The following is a 17689-nucleotide window of genomic DNA, read 5'->3' on the forward strand; positions in this document are numbered from 1 at the left end:
CAGATTCTAAAAATTCCAGTCTCCAGTCGACACTGCATGATACAAGACGTTTCAAGACTGGGGACCCGTGAGGCAGCCATGTTGGCAGAGTTAAGACGCGCTTTGTGGGGATGTGATTGGGGTGAACAAACGTGTAACTGTTGCCATGCAAGGTTACAAAAGATTGATAAGGATTTGGGTAGTAGTATGATCACAGGGAACTATGGTGCAGACTACAAATACTTTTCATGCAGTGTATGTATGAATCCTACCAAACTATCCACGCATACATCTACTGTTATTCTAGTAATCAATATATCCCCCTAAACATTCACTATCCTATATTCTACCTCTACTTACACGTATTACACGTTTGCACTCGTCTACCTATCATTATAGATAATCACATGCTATTTTTGCAAGACTTGTTAATCCTTTTTGGTTTCTCTGTCCATATGCCCCTTCTATTCATCCATCCATCCTCATCTTCCATGTGCTTTCGTTTACATTCTTTTTTTATATGCTTTTTCCCACATATGTTACCTTGGCTTGCGGATCCTGAGCATGGATAGTGCACAGTATAGTGTGAGCAAGGACTAGAAATGATGCTCTTTTTCTAGTACAGTAACAGTCTAAAAAAATGATTCATCGTAGGAAGGCTGCCTTATGAAAGGATGTAAGTGTACAAGTGCCTCCTGTGCTATACAGCATGTGACAACTTCACTATTGCCCTATACTCACACTGACCAGAATGTTCCTTTATACATCTTGTACAGTAGAATACACATCAGTCCACACAAGGCCCTGCCACGGCAGCAATGATAGGGTCAGACAAAATGTTTCTGTTCAGTGGGGCTAGGACCCATGCCCGCCTCCATCTTCTCACAGAGCAATAATGAAACAATGGCACATGCCTGGCCTTGTTATGGCTGAACTGAAGAAAAGGCTGCAACAAATATATGGCTTTTCTTATACTGCTTGTACATTCTTATATACTAAATCCACTTGAATATTATTGATGAATACCAAACAGAGACATAGCATTCTGGCTGGTTCAAAGGCAGTTTGTTTTGATATACATAATGATAGTTAACACCAGAAACATAGAGCAAACATTAAAAAAAGAGCAATTTTGAAGTGCCCAGGCACATTACCTTGATATCTTTCCCAAAAAGATTGGCATAGAAGCAAAGCCAATTATGGGAGATGTAGAGACGTCCTTGAATAAGTATCTCTCTCTGGAGGGCACAGGAGTATGCTGCAAAAAACACAGACCTTCTAGCACACAGGGCAGGATACAGCACATAAACAAACACAAGTGTACATTACACAATCCTGTTTGTGGGTCTCCTTAAAGAAGACAAATCAGAAACGTAAACTCTTCAGGGGAAAAAAGGGAAAAATCACTTACACTGTTCTACTACGTCCATGTACTGTATAAAACAGGAGGTAAACTGATGCAGATTAGAACCAGGTACATCCAGCTCTGCATGCTAGTCCCTTTTCTGAGGACAAATAAGTTAACTAGCCTGATATGAGATATTACCAGTTGGAAAGGTAATTTGCCGCCATGCTGTAACCCTGTGCATAAATCATACCAACCTTGTAATCTGGGCTCAAGTAGAAATGTCCTTGACTGACTATTGCTTAAGGTGGTCACATGTCACCTCCCCAAATCAGTTCTGACCTAGCTAATTGTGCAGCGATGAGGTAACTTGAGAGTGCTGTAAATTTATGGAAATTACACCTTCTGGAGAATTAGTTGAGGTCCCTATCTATTTCAGATGCTTTCATTCTTCTTACAGACCAGAAAGATTCTGCAAGTCTATTGTAACCATGTGGTGTTTTGCGTTTTTAGGGTATCTGGACTAAGAAGAATTTAGGACAACTGAATAACTACGGACATACAACCGTGGCCCTCCTTTACCAAAGTTTGGCATGCGAGCAGGCACGATTTAATGCAATGTATGTTTTTATGTATGCTTTTATGACTTAATTATCGAATAAAGTATGATGAAATGGCAATTTTGCATTGCACGCGATTCTCTTTAAAAAGGTAAGAAAATTGATGCTAATTGTGCATGTACGTCATACTGTGGAAAACTTTAGTTAGTGAGTGTATTCCAAATAACTGGACCTCTGTATTCAATAACCATCACTTTGTAAAAGGAAAGAGGAACATGCAGACAGGGCAAAAATACCAGATTGAGCTCGGTAGCTGGGAAACTGTGTTTTGAAATAATAATTCTTCGAATGAAATCTAATCTTTCTGATACAATAAACGTAATCCTAACCCTTATGCTAAACATAACCTTCTGCTTTATTAAATGTAATACTAACTCTAACCAAAACCTTATTTTCTGCATCTATTTGATTAAAATAAAACATTCCTGTAATGCTAACCTTTTAATGAATTCAATCCAAATAAAAGAATTTAAATCAAAATAAATGAGTTTACGTTCTACTATTAGGTTGCGCCACTTCGCCACATTTCCGCTGCACAGTGTTCAAATGGACAGCCTCTTTCTGATTGGTCCCTCCCTTGCTACGAACGCAGGATAGTGCATGAAGAGGTGTGCACAGGGCAGTGCACAGCCAGATACTATCTGGAATGTGCCAGAAGGTGTTTTTAAGCTTTAACAAGCCATAAAATCTCAGAGAGCACTGAATATTTGTGTCGGTCAGATGGGCAATATAAGTGCTTATCCCACACTAACAATCGCAAACACTTTCTAACCAATGGGACAATGTCAGCCTTTCCCATCACTAGTTGTGCCTCTGGGGTACCTTCTGTAGAACACCAGACAAAGCTGCAAGAGGGCAGTTAATATTTACACCAGCACAGACTTACCATCAAACAATGACTGGTCACAAAATCACAGGCTTTGCGACCACAAGATGACAATTCTCAATGTATTCAGAGCACACTGTGAGTCAGAAGGGTTTTTCAGACTCACAAACAGCACTCAGAACAAAAACCAAAGTAGAGGGGGCGTAAAAGAGCATCACTACGCTTTGTGATTTGTAATGCGATACCGCATTAGTTTTACATCCAACTCCCTCTAGGGGACAGTATCCATTGAAAAGAGGAAGCTGTCACTTGAGGCGGCTTCCATCTTGTGAAGGGCATAGCTGCCAAGGTTTCAGATTGCCATGTGTGACATTTTAAACATTTGAGTGAAATTATGAGTGACATTTCAACGACTATGAGTGACACTTTCTCGCGAGCAAAAATCATGCAATTAAGACAATGGAAAATTCTAAATATCAGAAATTACAGCCAATTGAGCAACAAGAAACTCCAAGAACTTCTTGAAACTGTTACAGAGCACCAGAAATGGGAGACTAACCCTATTGCTCCCGCCTGTAACCGGACTGTACTGTAAACGAATGCATAACCATGAAATTACACAAGTCACGTGGATGAACCGAAAGCAACCCGGCTGGCCACCTATTGTTGTGCTGGTGGTGGGGGCTGCAGGTGACATCACTGGGTCTGAGCTCTGCCTCTTCTCCCCTTGCCTTGTATCACGAGGCAGCCGGGCTAATGCTTAGCAACAAGATGCCATGGGGACCCCTGGCCTGGGCCTCGAGTCCGAGTCATGATGTGCAGGTCTATGTCCAGGCCCCAACAGGATGTGTGAGCTGGAGCCACTGACTGTCTGAAGTCAACAACATTTCGGGCAGGCCGGGCACAAATCAGAAAAAAAAAGACTGATCATGTGAAGAACACTGCAGAGAGTGTAAATTATGTCCACGCACTGATCCGACTTGATGATAATTATACCCACTATGAATGAGTGGACAGCCCTAGATGTGATAACACGTGCTTAGAGGTAAACAAACTAAATCAGGACTCAGGCAGGCTCTCTGACTCCTGAAGGATGATCAGACAGAGCAGCCCTGCAGATCAATGCTTTTTATTATGTTATTTTTTTTGGTTTCACATGTTGCAGCGCTCATAATTACTACATTATAGTCAGACTGGATTCCTGAATCCTACCTAACCTACAATACCTACCTGATTATAGGGGTTTCGTTTCCATTTAGTTCCCACTAGTTACTCTAACCTGTTGTACAATATTGTAAGCATAATGGCATTGATGCAGTGCACCAGAGCACGACATGCACTGCTGAACATTATAAAAATAAACTGTGACACCGGCCGTGTCGCGTGCGCAGCGCGGGGGCTGACTTAACTGGCTGTTGTACAATATTGCAAGCTGGCATAATGCATTGATGCACCAGAGCACGACATGTGCACTGCAGAACATTAATAAAAATAAACTGTGGACATCATCACCGGTGTCGAATGGGGGCTGACACTTACTTGTTGACCAGACCACCTGCTGCTGCCCAGCCCACGATGTGCAGCAGTGATGTCACTACTGCCAGGGCACTGCCTGTCTTCATGATCTCCAGGCAGAGCTGCTGGTCGCCGGACACTCCTCGCCTCAGCCGCGGCTCCGGCGCTCGACGCTCCCTCGTCCTCCAGTAGTCAAACAGCTCAGAGCTGACTTTCGCCGGCTGGTCCGTCGGCTGCTACAGCCTCAGGTGCGGGGCGCAGGCGGCCGCCCCGCCCGCGCCGCAATCGATTTGCGGCCCCCTCGGCCGCGGCGGGCGGCCTGCCATCAAGGCATGAGAGAGGCTTTGGCAGGCTGCAATTTACCCCGCCGCCGGCTTTAAGTTCCGGGCCGGACGTGACGGCAGTAACGCCGCCACACATCCGGATTAATTATTCCCGGCCCCCCTGGTGACACGGTCGTCCGAGATTGGCTGAAGTATAGCCGGTCGGAGGGAGCAGCAGAGAGAGCCCGGGCACAGTCAGTGACAGCCGCCACTGGTATGCGTGACAATGCATTTCAGTGCGGTGATGCGGATCACCGCACTGAAATGCGTGAGCGTCACACCTGTTGCGTGACGCTTGGCAGGAATGGAAGGACGGCTTTTGGCATTAGGCGGACATGACAGCGGTCTGGATGGGATGCTGCATGGTTCCCCCGTGCCATTTGCAAAATGCTGATTTTTTTATGTAAAAGGAACTCATATTACTTGTAGTCAAAAAGTAGTATTTTATGAAATCAGAAGATGATTGTAGTTCCACATTTAACTGTGGCAGCGTACTTTATTACAATCCGAGTCGTGCCAATGTATATGCAAAGAAGAGACCTCTCCACGAGCTGGTGTGAAAACCACTTTCAATTAAAAAAATATTTTAACAAAGTTTTACATTGAGTTTGGTTGTGCAGGGCTGTAGAGAGAATGCTATAATACCAAGTTAAAATCTGTGGCATTTAAGGGGAAATCATAGCTTCATATAGTTGATTTCTTACATAAGTTTACCAAGAGTAACTGACTTCCACTCATGGGTGGTTACAAAAATTAAGGTAACAATGTAACAAGGTATCTATCGTAAGGCTCTTTTCCACTTGAAATGTATTGGGGAATAACAAGGAAACATGGCTGCTTCAGCTCTTAAAGTTGGAAAAAAGTGACAGAAGTTACAATGGAAAACATAAAATTACTTTTAATCATTCTGTGATTTTATTTTTGCAAGCTATTGAGTATCCAAAAATGTGTTAGGTTAACATCCCCTTTCATGTGTCCTCAGACGCATTACCATTTTCTGAGAACACATCGCCGCTGAAGGATCTACACATACTATAGTTCATTTGACCCCTGAGAGCCAATGAAACATGTGTGCAGTGTCATTCATAATATCCAACAAGGTAGTTTCTGTCCCATGCTTGGGAGGAAGACTGACTGATGGGCGCTCAATCCGATGGGGAGCAACCTTCTTGGCATTGGTCCTGTGGTACTAACCCCTGATAAGGGAGTTTTCCCTGATGGGTGTATAATAAGTTGTTATAGTATCTGAAATGGCAACCCTCACCCACTAACCCATTCACAAATAAAAGTGTAAAAGAACAGGTCGGTTTCTATGACTGAACATACTGTTACACTTTTTGCCATTCACAAAACAGTTCGGATAATGCTCCTGATATGCCAGGTCAAGTGCAGGTTATCAGGCTTATTATTACACATGTGATAAGGCGGCCTTTTCTACATAACGTACAATTTTGCATACTTTGAAGAGCAGCTAAATGTGCAAAAGCTATTTTTTTCTCCTATCAGAAAACATTTGTCATTGTTGAGAAAGCCCCTTCCTTACTCCCCCAGCAAATCTGAGGGTTATCCTTTCCCCTTCCCATCCTGTAAGAAGAGACACTCCAGTCTTTCGCTGGAGAATGAATTCTGACCATGTCGAGGGTGGAGGAGGTCAGATTAGAGTTTTTGAAAGCCCACAAGCACACATTTTGTGGGCACCCATATACTTACAAAGCAAACCACTCCTTGTAACACCCACTCACCACCCCTTGAGTGGGATGTACTGTGGAAACTTGGCAGAGATCACTGTTAGCATGAGCTAAAACCATTTTGTTTGTGGCATCCATTTTAGTTAGCCATGTGTTTGCCATGTGCTTCCCCGTCTTCGCTGTTGCATGCTTCTCTATTTCGCCTGAGTCATCATCTATAGTTAACTCCTTCAGCACTGAGACTGAGCACTGCACATGCTCAGAAAGGCCTGTAACTGCTAGAATGCACCTGTTACAGATTTAACTGTTAGGCTATTTTAACTGATGTCAGCATTTCTGTAACTCCTCCCACTCTGTTGACTAAGTGATTCTTATGTATCTTTATATGTAACTAGCTATTTGTGTGTACACTTGTACTGCCTCTTTTTGAACCTCCATGCTTGCACTGCAACTATCACAGTATAAAAGGCCCATGGTTTTGTACTCCATGTGCTGCCTCATACATTGCCTGAGGGTTATGTATCAATGCAGTTCCACTCATGATTCCTAATAAACCATTTCTTTGATATTACAGCTTCCGTGCCAATCTCTATTTTGTCAGTCTAAAGGACCAGTGCGCAAAGAAGGGCGAACCCCTGCACCAGTGAGCCTCTGAAAAGGCTCACCCCCACAGTACCACTGAAGATCTCTGCACTAGTGGCAGCGACATTTGCAGTAGTAAATCTATTTACATCTAGCAGAAGTCCTTTTGTGAATTCATGGCAGGCATAAATGGAGATATTTTCAGTTGTAAACATACATTGTAAATCCGGCCCAATGTATGTATGAGCTACTTCCTATGGTCAGAATCTTCACTTGTATTTTGAAAACTGTTAATATATTGATTGTCTACCTTACCTAGTAGAATTTTTTCAGCACTAAATTTGTTGTGAGTGTAGTGTGCGGTTGAGGAAAGGCATCGTTTTCATTGCGATTTGGAACTTTACTGAAGTAGAAATATATTAACTCAGATTGCAGGTTCAAGCAGTGAACCAGGTTGATTGCCTATAATGACATCTGACAGCTGCACATTCTTCACAGACAATGTCCTACCAGGACGTGTGACTCCTTTGGTTCAAGTCCCTTGACTTGTCTATGGTCTACTGTGTTTCTTGGCGCTTAAGCTCGTCTAATTTAGTCTTTAGTGCTTAGAGGTGATTCACTGTACAGTGTACCTGTGAATAATTCATCACACATCACACACATTCATGCAATTCACTTTTTAATACCGTTAATAGCTCACAGTACATTTCACAATTCTAAACAAATACGAAAGTTAACTCCGTTTTTTTCACAACTCCAGCTAAATTATATTACAGTACAATACAAGTCAAAAAATATTACCCAAAAAATAAGGCACAATTCAAAACCAGAACATTTGTTGTGAAACATCACGTGGCATGGTTCATGCAATGTATCACATCACATCTGATAACCATCCACACATCTCACAGCACGTGACAAAACAAACGCAGAACTCAATCAAAATATATGCACAAAAAAGCCAAAGCACAACACCACACACAGACAAAAACATAAAATACATCATCACATCATTGTCGGAAATTTCCAATACTTAAAAAAACCATTAAACAACATGTCGAAAAGCCTACATATATCATAACGAAACAGAATTTTCAACCTGCGCTGTAGCATCCAAGCCCATACATTTATGGCACACTGTACCACAAATAACACAAATGGCATAATGTGGAACAGATTATCCTGTCATAGCCACCACAAGACAAAGCTCATAGTCACATGAAAAAACTCAAATCTCTCACCACACATTTCAAACAAGCGCACACAACTTACCATACACAAGGAAGAAGCAACCAGCTCAAAACACATCACACAACTCGCTGCACAAGACAGACATGAATGCACAACAGCAGCATTTGCACAGCTCAATACAAACATCACAATGCACATTACACCACTCACTTTGGAACAAAATGTACAGTTTATGACACCACAAAGGTATCACAGTACTCACAAAATAACTAATTTTAAGCATTTTAGCCTTTGGAACTCACCTTTCAATAGATTTTCGTCTCTTGGTAGGTCTTTGAACAGCTTGTGGTACAGAGTGTTGTATTTATTGGGTGTCTACGTGGAGAAAATAACAAGATAGAAGCTTTACACACACCCAGTCGAACATGACAAGATATACTCCACGATGAGTCGCAAGATACAGTGACATAGCTATACATTTTGTCCCTCGTGGCGGTCCCGGCGACGGCTGCCATATGTAAGAGTAGTGGCGGGGTTGCTGGCGATTCGAGGTGGAAGTCGCCACCCCCAAAACTAATGCCGCTTGGGGCAGACAGTCCTTCCCCTTGCTATGCCACTGGCAAGATACTCCCAGGTCCACAGATAACAAGCTGTACATCTAAGTGTGTCACCCCTTGACCTCGTATCCAAGGGTGTGCAGTTTGGGAGTCAGGATGGGCATTTTCTGTCTCTCATACCTGAGGCTAACCAGACCATCAAAGATGCATTTCACCATTGTCTGCTGCTTCTGGGCCCTGGAGCGGCCATGTCCAAACCGCAACCAGGGGGACATTCCAGAAAACACAATGTATCAAGGTTCAACAAAGGCAGCCCAGCACAGCCTTCCTGTTTTGAAACATACAGACCACTTCTCACCAGCTCTCAAGGTACGTCACTGGTCTCTGAACAAGGAAAGGGTTGGAGTAAGGACGCAGCCTACTTCGCAAGCCCATGCCTGCTCAGTGCCCTGGCTACCTCAGTGATCAGCTACTGGGAGACACCTGACGTTGGCTACCCAAAACAGAGCAATCACCCACCTAGTGAGAAATATGCATTTTAGGGCTTGAATATACATGTACCATGCTCCTTCACATGGAAATAGATGTTACATCATCTACTCCATTATTGGTGATTCAAATTTTTTGTTTGGGCCACCGGGGCCATAAAAGTCAAACATATAAAAGCATACAATAAATAAATAAAAATGCACTATGGAAAAGTCCAGTGGCACAGTTCATGAAAACTTAGATGTAAGTCAAAAACTGAAATTGTCAACAGTCGAAAAGGAGAACAGTACATTGACTTTTAAGGTTGGTGTGCACATAGGTGATACAGCAAAAATATGTGGTGCCTATTAGGTGGTACAGACAGCAAGCGACTATGGAGGGGGAAGAGCCTTCCTTCTTAGTACCCACATGATGCTTAAGAATTTGGCAACCGAAATGGCAAAAACCAGGCGACTGTCTGCTTTAAGAATACGCAGGGCAACAGAGTTGCTGTGCACACAGAGCAGCCTACATATAGGACCTAACCAGATACTTCGGGGGAGTCATAAGCTGGACACACAAAGAAAATGTGCGGATCATTCTCCTCTGGGGAGTTGCAAGCCAGACACCCAGCATCTCCCCCACCCACCCAGTTGGAAATGAACGCTCTCAGTGGTTGAGTGTTTACTCAAAACTGAAAATATAACTTGCTGTCCAAAGTGACAGACAACTGATGCCAGAAGGGTTCAAAGCCACAAATAGGCTTGAAGTAAGTCGATAATATCATTAGTTAGCTTAGAGCAAACAGCTTTTCAGGATTGATTGCCCATTGACTGTCCAGTTCTGCTGTTTTAGAGAATCCTAGGACGAGAAGTTAGTATAATCCAGATGGTCCCACAACTCAGGCAACGCAAAAAAAGTAAAATGCCTACTTAATTCTGGCGTGCCAGGAGACCTTGCTAAAACGGTCGTCATTCATGACATCCTTGAGGCATTCAGCACAGTGGACAAGTTTGGGTGTGGCCCATAAGCGTCTTCAGGACAGTAATGGATTCAGCCGAATTTTGCACGCCAAACCCTCTTGCACCCAAATCCACTATAAGTGGGTAAAGGGGAGTACTGGGAGGGATCAAGGCAAGATTTCTGAGGAATTTATTTTCAGATTTAGTTTGTTCTTCAGAATTAGAAAAACCCCACAGGTCCGTCCTGTAAAGGGCAGAACCAAGTGCTTTGACCTCATGGATTTTGAGTGCAGGTGTAATGGGTTTGGTATATGAAATAAAATATTCCTTTAGTAACGCGCCCGAAGTCTGCTTAAGTTTTGATGTCGCATTATGTACTTGGGAACACCAGGCCATGCCCCATAGAACGTCACACAAAGATAAGTAAAAGAGTTGACCCTTTCAAGGGGATCTCCTTCCAAGGTGATTCTCCCCTTGTATGATTTATGTTGATTGAACTACATCAGTTAGTTTTAGAAGTGTTGATCTCCAAGCCACGAGCAAGGCAAAACTCGTCAAAGCTGGTGACAAGATTCTGGAGGCCGCTCGGGGTCTTAAAGATCATCAAGGTGTCATTTGCAAAGAGGAGGATCAGAATTTTGGTTTGAGTGAGGAGTGGAGCATCCGTATCAGCCTGAGACAGGAAATTTACAATATAATTAATAAATAGCGTAAACAGTGTGGGTGCCAATACGCAGCCCTGGCGGATGCTTTTGTGAACTGGTACCCTATCTATCAACTGGCCCTGTTGCCCACACCTGATGCCGGCATAGTTGTCCTCATGTAGAAGAATTACTAGCGATAAAATATGTGGTGGAATTTCCAGGTCAGTAAGAACTTTCTATAGGCCAGGCCATGGGACCAAGTCAAAAGCCGATTTTAAGTCAACAAAGGAAACGTAGAAGTTGCCCTTGCTGATGCCAACAGTCCTCCAGTAAATCAACAGAAAATGAACGGCCTGGTCGATTGTTGAAACCTTCCTTCAAAAGCCAGCTTGGAAAGGGCCAATTACGTCTTTCTCAGATATCCAGTCTTTGATTTTTACCAGCACACAGTGACAAAATACTTTTTGGAAGCAATCTATTAGACTTATGGGTCTATCGCTGCTCAGTTGGGATCTATCACCTTTTTTTGTGAATAGGCAGTAATATTGCACCCTTCCAAGAGTCAGGATTGGGAGCCCTTTGGCAATTGCATTAGCAAGAGTTAAAGCCTCCATACCGGTTAAAAATATGTCGTCTTTTATTACACATTGAAGCTGTAAGTGTCTTGTTTTCAGCACTGTTTTGAGACTCCAAAGCTTGTTAACTCACTTAATGCTTCCCTAAAGAGAGGGATTAGATCCGTTGGAAACAACTGGCGGTAGTCCCGAAGTTTGAGTGCAGCACTCTTACATCTAATCCTGACGTTTGAATGTAGCACTCTTAAATCTAGTCCCGAAGTTCGAGTGCAGCAGTCTTACATCTAGTCCCGAAGTTTGAGCGCTGCACTCTTACATCTAGTCCTGACGTTTGAGTGCAGCACTCTTACATCTAATCCTGACGTTTGAATGTAGCACTCTTGAATCTAGTCCCGAAGTTTGAGTGCAGCACTCTTAAATCTAGTCCCGAAGTTTGAGTGCAGCACTCTTGAATCTAGTCCCGAAGTTTGAGTGCAGCACTCTTAAATCTAGTCCCGAAGTTTGAGTGCAGCACTCTTAAATCTAGTCCCGAAGTTTGAGTCCAGCACTCTTAAATCTAGTTCCGAAGATTGAGTGCAGCACTCTTAATCTAGTCCCGAAGTTTGAGTGCAGCACTCTTATATCTAGTCCCGGCGTTTGAGTGCAGAACTCTTTAAATCTAGTCCCGAAGATTGAGTGTAGCACTCTTGAATCTGGTCCCGAAGTTTGACTGCAGCACCCTTACATCTAGTCCCGATGTTTGAGTGCAGCACTTGTTAAATCTAGTCCCGACGTTTGAGTGCAGCACTCTTAAAATCTAGTCCCGACGTTTGAGTGCAGCACTCTTAAATCTAGTCCCGAAGTTTGAGTGCAGCACTCTTAAATGTAGTCCCAAAGTTTGTGTGCAGCACTCTTAAATCTATGTCCCGATGTTTGAGTGCAGCACTTGGTAAATCTAGTCCCGACGTTTGAGTGCAGCACTCTTAAATCTAGTCTCGACGTTTGAGTGCAGCACTCTTAAATCTAGTCCAGATGTTTCAGTGTAGCACTCTTTAAATCTAGTCCCGAAGATTGAGTGTAGCACTCTTAAATCTAGTCCTGAAGTTTGAGTGCAGCACTCTTAAATCTAGTCCCGGTGTTTGAGTGCAGCACTCTTTAAATCTAGTCCCGAAGATTGAGTGTAGCACTCTTGAATCTAGTCCCGCAGTTTGAGTGCAGCACTCTTAAATCTAGTCCTGAAGTGATGAGTGCAGCACTTTTAAATCTAGTCCCGAATTTTGAGTGCAGCACTCTTAAATCTAGTCCCGAAGTTTGAGTGCAGCCCTCTTAAATCTAGTCCCGACATTTGAGTGCAGCACTCTTTAAATCTAGTTCCGGCGTTTGAGTGCAGCACTCTTTAAATCTAGTCCCGAAGATTGAGTGTAGCACTCTAAAATCTAGTCCTGACATTTGAGTGCAGCACTCTTAAATCTAGTCCCGACATTTGAGTGCGCACTCTTTAAACCTAGTCCCGAAGATTGAGTGTAGCTCCCTTATATCTAGTCCCGAAGTTTGAGTGCAGTACTCATATCTAGTCCCGAAGTTTGAGTGTAGCACTCTTAAATCTAGTCCCGAAGTTTGAGTGCAGCACTTTTAAATCTAGTCTCGAAGTTTACTAAGATCCTCCTCTGCGTTCCTGGTGACGGTCCCCAGGATCAATAGAGTGAGGATGGGTGGCCGTGCTTTTAGTTTTACGGCTGCCACTCTCTGGAACACCCTCCCGCTGGCGCTGAGGTGTAGACAAGATTTCATTCCTTTTAAAAAGGATCTTAAGACCTTTTTGTTCCCTAGAGCAATGTAATGGTAGTTTGCCTGCAGGATAGACGCAGTCTCAGCGCCAGGATACCCTTTGGGTGGCAGCCGCGCTTAACAAGCAAATAAATAAATAAATTAATTAAATCTAGTCTTGAAGTTTAAGTGCAGCACTATTAAATCTAGTCCCGTAGTTTAAGTGCTGTGCAGCACTCTTAAATCTAGTCCCGAAGTTTGAGTGCAGCACTCTTAAATCTAGTCCCAAAGATTGAGTGCAGCACTCTTAAATCTAGACCCCTAAGATCCTCCTCTGCGTTCCTGGTGACGGTCCCCAGGATCAATAGAGTGAGGATGGGTGGCCGTGCTTTTAGTTTTACGGCTGCCACTCTCTGGAACACCCTCCCGCTGGCGCTGAGGTGTAGACAAGATTTCATTCCTTTTAAAAAGGATCTTAAGACCTTTTTGTTCCCTAGAGCAATGTAATGGTAGTTTGCCTGCAGGATAGACGCAGTCTCAGCGCCAGGATACCCTTTGGGTGGCAGCCGCGCTTAACAAGCAAATAAATAAATAAATAAATTAAATCTAGTCTTGAAGTTTAAGTGCAGCACTATTAAATCTAGTCCCGTAGTTTAAGTGCTGTGCAGCACTCCTAAGTGCACAGCATTCGCAGTGAGAGGTCCAGTGATGTGGAAGAACCTTCCTCAGGAGAAGAGCCGCTGATTCCATTATGCTGCTTCTGTCAAGGCCTTGCTATTCAAGAAAACCTTTCATGTGACCACTCAGACCTGGAACAGCGGATGAAGGTGGGGACATGCACCTGTGCGTTAGCGGTCCTCGGAATACCATACAACTGTATAAATAAATTACGTGTGCAAAGGTAGGTGGGTAAGAAATGAGGAAACAATGGGACATGCTAAGGGTCAGTGCTTAGTGGCTTAGATTAGTTACATCAACATAGTATGTAATCGCATGCACATAGCGACCAATGGTTGTCTTCACCTAGCCCGACCCTTGCTCCGCCCATACAGCTCCTGCTTCAGCAGCAGGACACCCTTCTGTGAGTGTTGTGCACTAAAAAAAATACACATGACACAACATAACATATTTTAGTATAGAATTGTGTATAGCAAGTTGGCACACGTAAAGCATTTCCCTGACGTGGAATAAAGTACCATCTTGATTAGATTACCGCCTCAATCAATTACAAGCTTTTGTTTAGTTGCAAAAGTTTGCATATAGGTGATCATATTTCATTGAAATTAGTTGTAGTGGCACTCTGATTTATTTCATTTAATACTTTTATGTGCAGCTAATGTTGCCTAAAGGCTTCTTTCAATTAATTTGCTTGTGCAAGGAAGTAGCTGTACAGAACGTTGTGAATTCACATTGTACTCGGAGACAACTGGTTCCTCAGATGACCTGTGTCTCCTTGGACAGTTAGCTCTCATGTGGTCCTAACTCCTGCTGGAGCGGCTGCTTTTTTCGGGGATTTCATGGACATCAAAAAGATTGAAAAAATTGAAGATATAGAATTATAAGAAGCAAATTCCAAAGGGAGGAACATTGGAGATGGAAAATTACTTCTCATAAAACATGTTTTTTTTCTACTGACCAGAGAGCCACTTGTGGCCGGCCATCCTTAGTCTACTCGGGTTGTCTGGCAAGGTAAGGGGGCGCTTGACCAGGGAGGGCCCTATGCAGGAGGAACTAGGGGGCATATTATCAAGGACGGGCGATACATTATCGCCGTTTTTATCGGCAGGAAACTGCCGATAAAGCGGCGATAATGGGCTTGATAATATGCTCTATGAATTCCTATCGAAGCCCATGTTAGATGCTTCACATCTAACATGGGCTTCTGCTTTCCCCTCAAACATTGTTCTTTGTTCTAGACGTGGTCATTTGTGGAATAACTCTACGGAGGTCGGGCCACCTGGACAAGATCAAGGTTCACTGAGAGGAAAATCTTGTTGCCTACTCATCCCTGACCTCAATCGAACACTTTTTATCTCATAATTTTTCCCGCACTGATATCACTTCACTGGCTCCCGACCAAACATCGGCTCAACTAAAGATCTAGGGGCATATTATCAAGGATGGGCGATACATTATCGCCGCTTTTATCGGCAGGAAACTGCCGATAAAGCGGCGATAATGGGCTTGATAATATGCTATATGAATTCCTATCGAAGCCCATGTTAGATGTCTTCACATCTGGGAGCCAGTGAAGTGATATGAGTGCGGGAAAAATTATGAGATAAAAAGTGTTCGATTGAGGTCAGGGATGAGTAGGCAACAAGATTTTCCTCTCAGTGAACCTTGATCTTGTCCAGGTGGCCCGACCTCCGTAGAGTTATTCCACAAATGACCACGTCTAGAACAAAGAACAATGTTTGAGGGGAAAGCAGAACATGCAAGATCCTGTAGAACGTGCATATATGTCAGAATGTATTTTAGTGACATTGATCACTTGTGTCATCAAAGACATGTTTGCGTCCATGCTGAAGCCCAGCAGCAGACTTCATGAGAGTTATCAGAGAGACTTTATTGGGCCTTGTCTAGCACCTTTATTACCTTGATATTTGTATGTATCATCATCCATGTGATGCCAGTGAACCGTAATGGGTCACAATTTGCAACCTATTGCATTAATATTTATGAAGTAGATCAAACTGCAACCTAATATGATTCAGTATTTTGTGAACCTATTAGTACATGGGTTAATTCGCAAATACAAATACATTCTGTAAACATGAGTGCACAAATTATGGCCTCTAATACTGAATGCATTCTTAGTACATCTCGACCCTACTTTGTTGAGCAAGGGTGACTGCATGCCTTTTAACTCTAAATCAGGTTTCAAATGTAAATATTTCTATGTTTTGAAGAATTATTATGCATTTGACTGCAAGAGATATAGTACTTTAGTAGAACTACAAAACTCCCTTGAATCTAAACACTTCCATACTCGTGTTAACACTACTAATTTAGTGATCCGCATAATTGCAGGTTCCAGTTGCTATACGTAATGTTATGTTAATTTAATTTGATTTTGTACATGAATCCCCTCGGGAGGGGTATCTCAGCGCTAGCACAGATCGCAGGCAAAGGAGAAATGCTGACTTAAAACAACACTGTCTTGAGCAGTTTCCTGAATTTGATATGGTCAGTACACATTCGAATATGATGTGGCAACTCATTCCAATAAAATGGGGCTAAATAATAGAAAGACCTACCACCCGCTCTTGATACGCGGGACAGTGAGCAAAGCTTTATCACTGGATCTCAAGAGCCTGACTACACAATATTGTTTGAGATTCAGATTTAGGCAGCTGGGTTTTTTCCCCGTTAACGACTTGCAAGGCAGCAGATTTGAAAGATTATACTTTTTCTTACAGGCAACCAATTTAAGGATCTCAGAAGAGGTGTGGAGGCAGAGCCAGATTGAAGGCTGCAAATGAGACGTGTTTGAACAACTTGTTTGGATAATAATGTCTCATTTGCAGAGGCTGGTAATGCTTTGGCACAGCCTAATCTGCTGATAATCAGTGCCTGAACCTAGGTTTTCCTCGCCTTAAGAGGAAGGAAAGTAAGAGCTTTCCTCATCAGGTGCATCATATGGAAACAAGCACTAATGGTAAACAGATTCTGCCCTTTCATAGTTGCTTGGTCCAATCAGACACCCGAGTTCTTTACTACCTGTTTGGTTGTTGGGCGACGCCAAGTTCTGAAGGCCATCAATCTGAAGGCAAGAGCTGTTGGGCCTTAACGAACAGCTTAATCTCGTTTTTCCTGAATTCAACTGTAGGCAGTTTTTGGTAATCCAGGCTGCAATAGCTTTCATCCCTGTCGAGAAATGTTCTTTTACTTTGACCAGATTTTTGTCAAAGGAGATGACCAACCACGTGTCATCGGCATAGGACAGTATTTCAAATCTGAAGGACTTGATAGTCCTAGCAAAGAGGGCTACATATATGTTAAAAAGTGTGGGGCTTAAGTATGAGCCCTGAGGGACCCCCTTGTCTATCAGCATGGTGTGAGATTTGAAAGAACCCAAAGAGATAGTTTGAATTCTGTTTTTTAGAAAATCACAGAACCACTGTAAAGCCATCGCATGGATTCCAACCTCATACAACATTTGGAGCAGCCTGGCTTGAGACACAGTGTCAAATGCTGAGGATAAATCCAACAGCAAAAGCGTAGATGCCTTTAATAAAGGTGAAACTGTGCTGATTGCTTATTAATTGTATATATATTCCAATGTAGAAAGGCATTTTGCATTGGCAGAAAAAAACATGACTGTAGTCCAAACAGCTGTTCTAAAGAAACGTCCATTGGCTCAGTGGAAATGCATAATTGTGGTATTTCCCATTCCAGCCTTAGAGGCTGTCACCAAGGCAAGCGTTCCTAACGCGAAAACCTTACATCCAATATGGATCCAGTGGGCCACTTCCTTAACAGCTACTGTTGTGCTAACTCCCTTGTGCTGCTGTCTTTCTATTCTTTTGCATTCACGAAAATGCATTTAACCAATTGGTGATACAATGTACTGACAATATTTTTGAACTGGTGGTGATGGGAAAAAGGGCAATGACATGCCATGTGGGGGGAACCATTTTGATTTAATGTCCCATGATCCTACGT

General features: G+C 43.0%; 1 protein-coding gene across 1 annotated transcript in view; it reads right to left on the reverse strand.

Annotated features, from left to right (window-relative positions):
- The window catches only part of GRAMD2A (GRAM domain containing 2A), a 93816-nt gene that overhangs the window by 54563 nt on the left and 21564 nt on the right, over positions 1-17689 (reverse strand). The window contains exons 4-5 of the mRNA XM_078684538.1: positions 8372-8444; positions 1134-1237 (exon numbers count right to left, since the gene is read on the reverse strand). Coding sequence (XP_078540664.1) covers positions 1134-1237; positions 8372-8444 — 177 coding nt within the window. The remainder of the gene's footprint in view (positions 1-1133; positions 1238-8371; positions 8445-17689) is intronic.

The sequence above is a fragment of the Lissotriton helveticus genome, chromosome 3_2 (assembly GCF_964261635.1).
Source record: "Lissotriton helveticus chromosome 3_2, aLisHel1.1, whole genome shotgun sequence".
Lineage (NCBI taxonomy): Eukaryota > Metazoa > Chordata > Amphibia > Caudata > Salamandridae > Lissotriton > Lissotriton helveticus.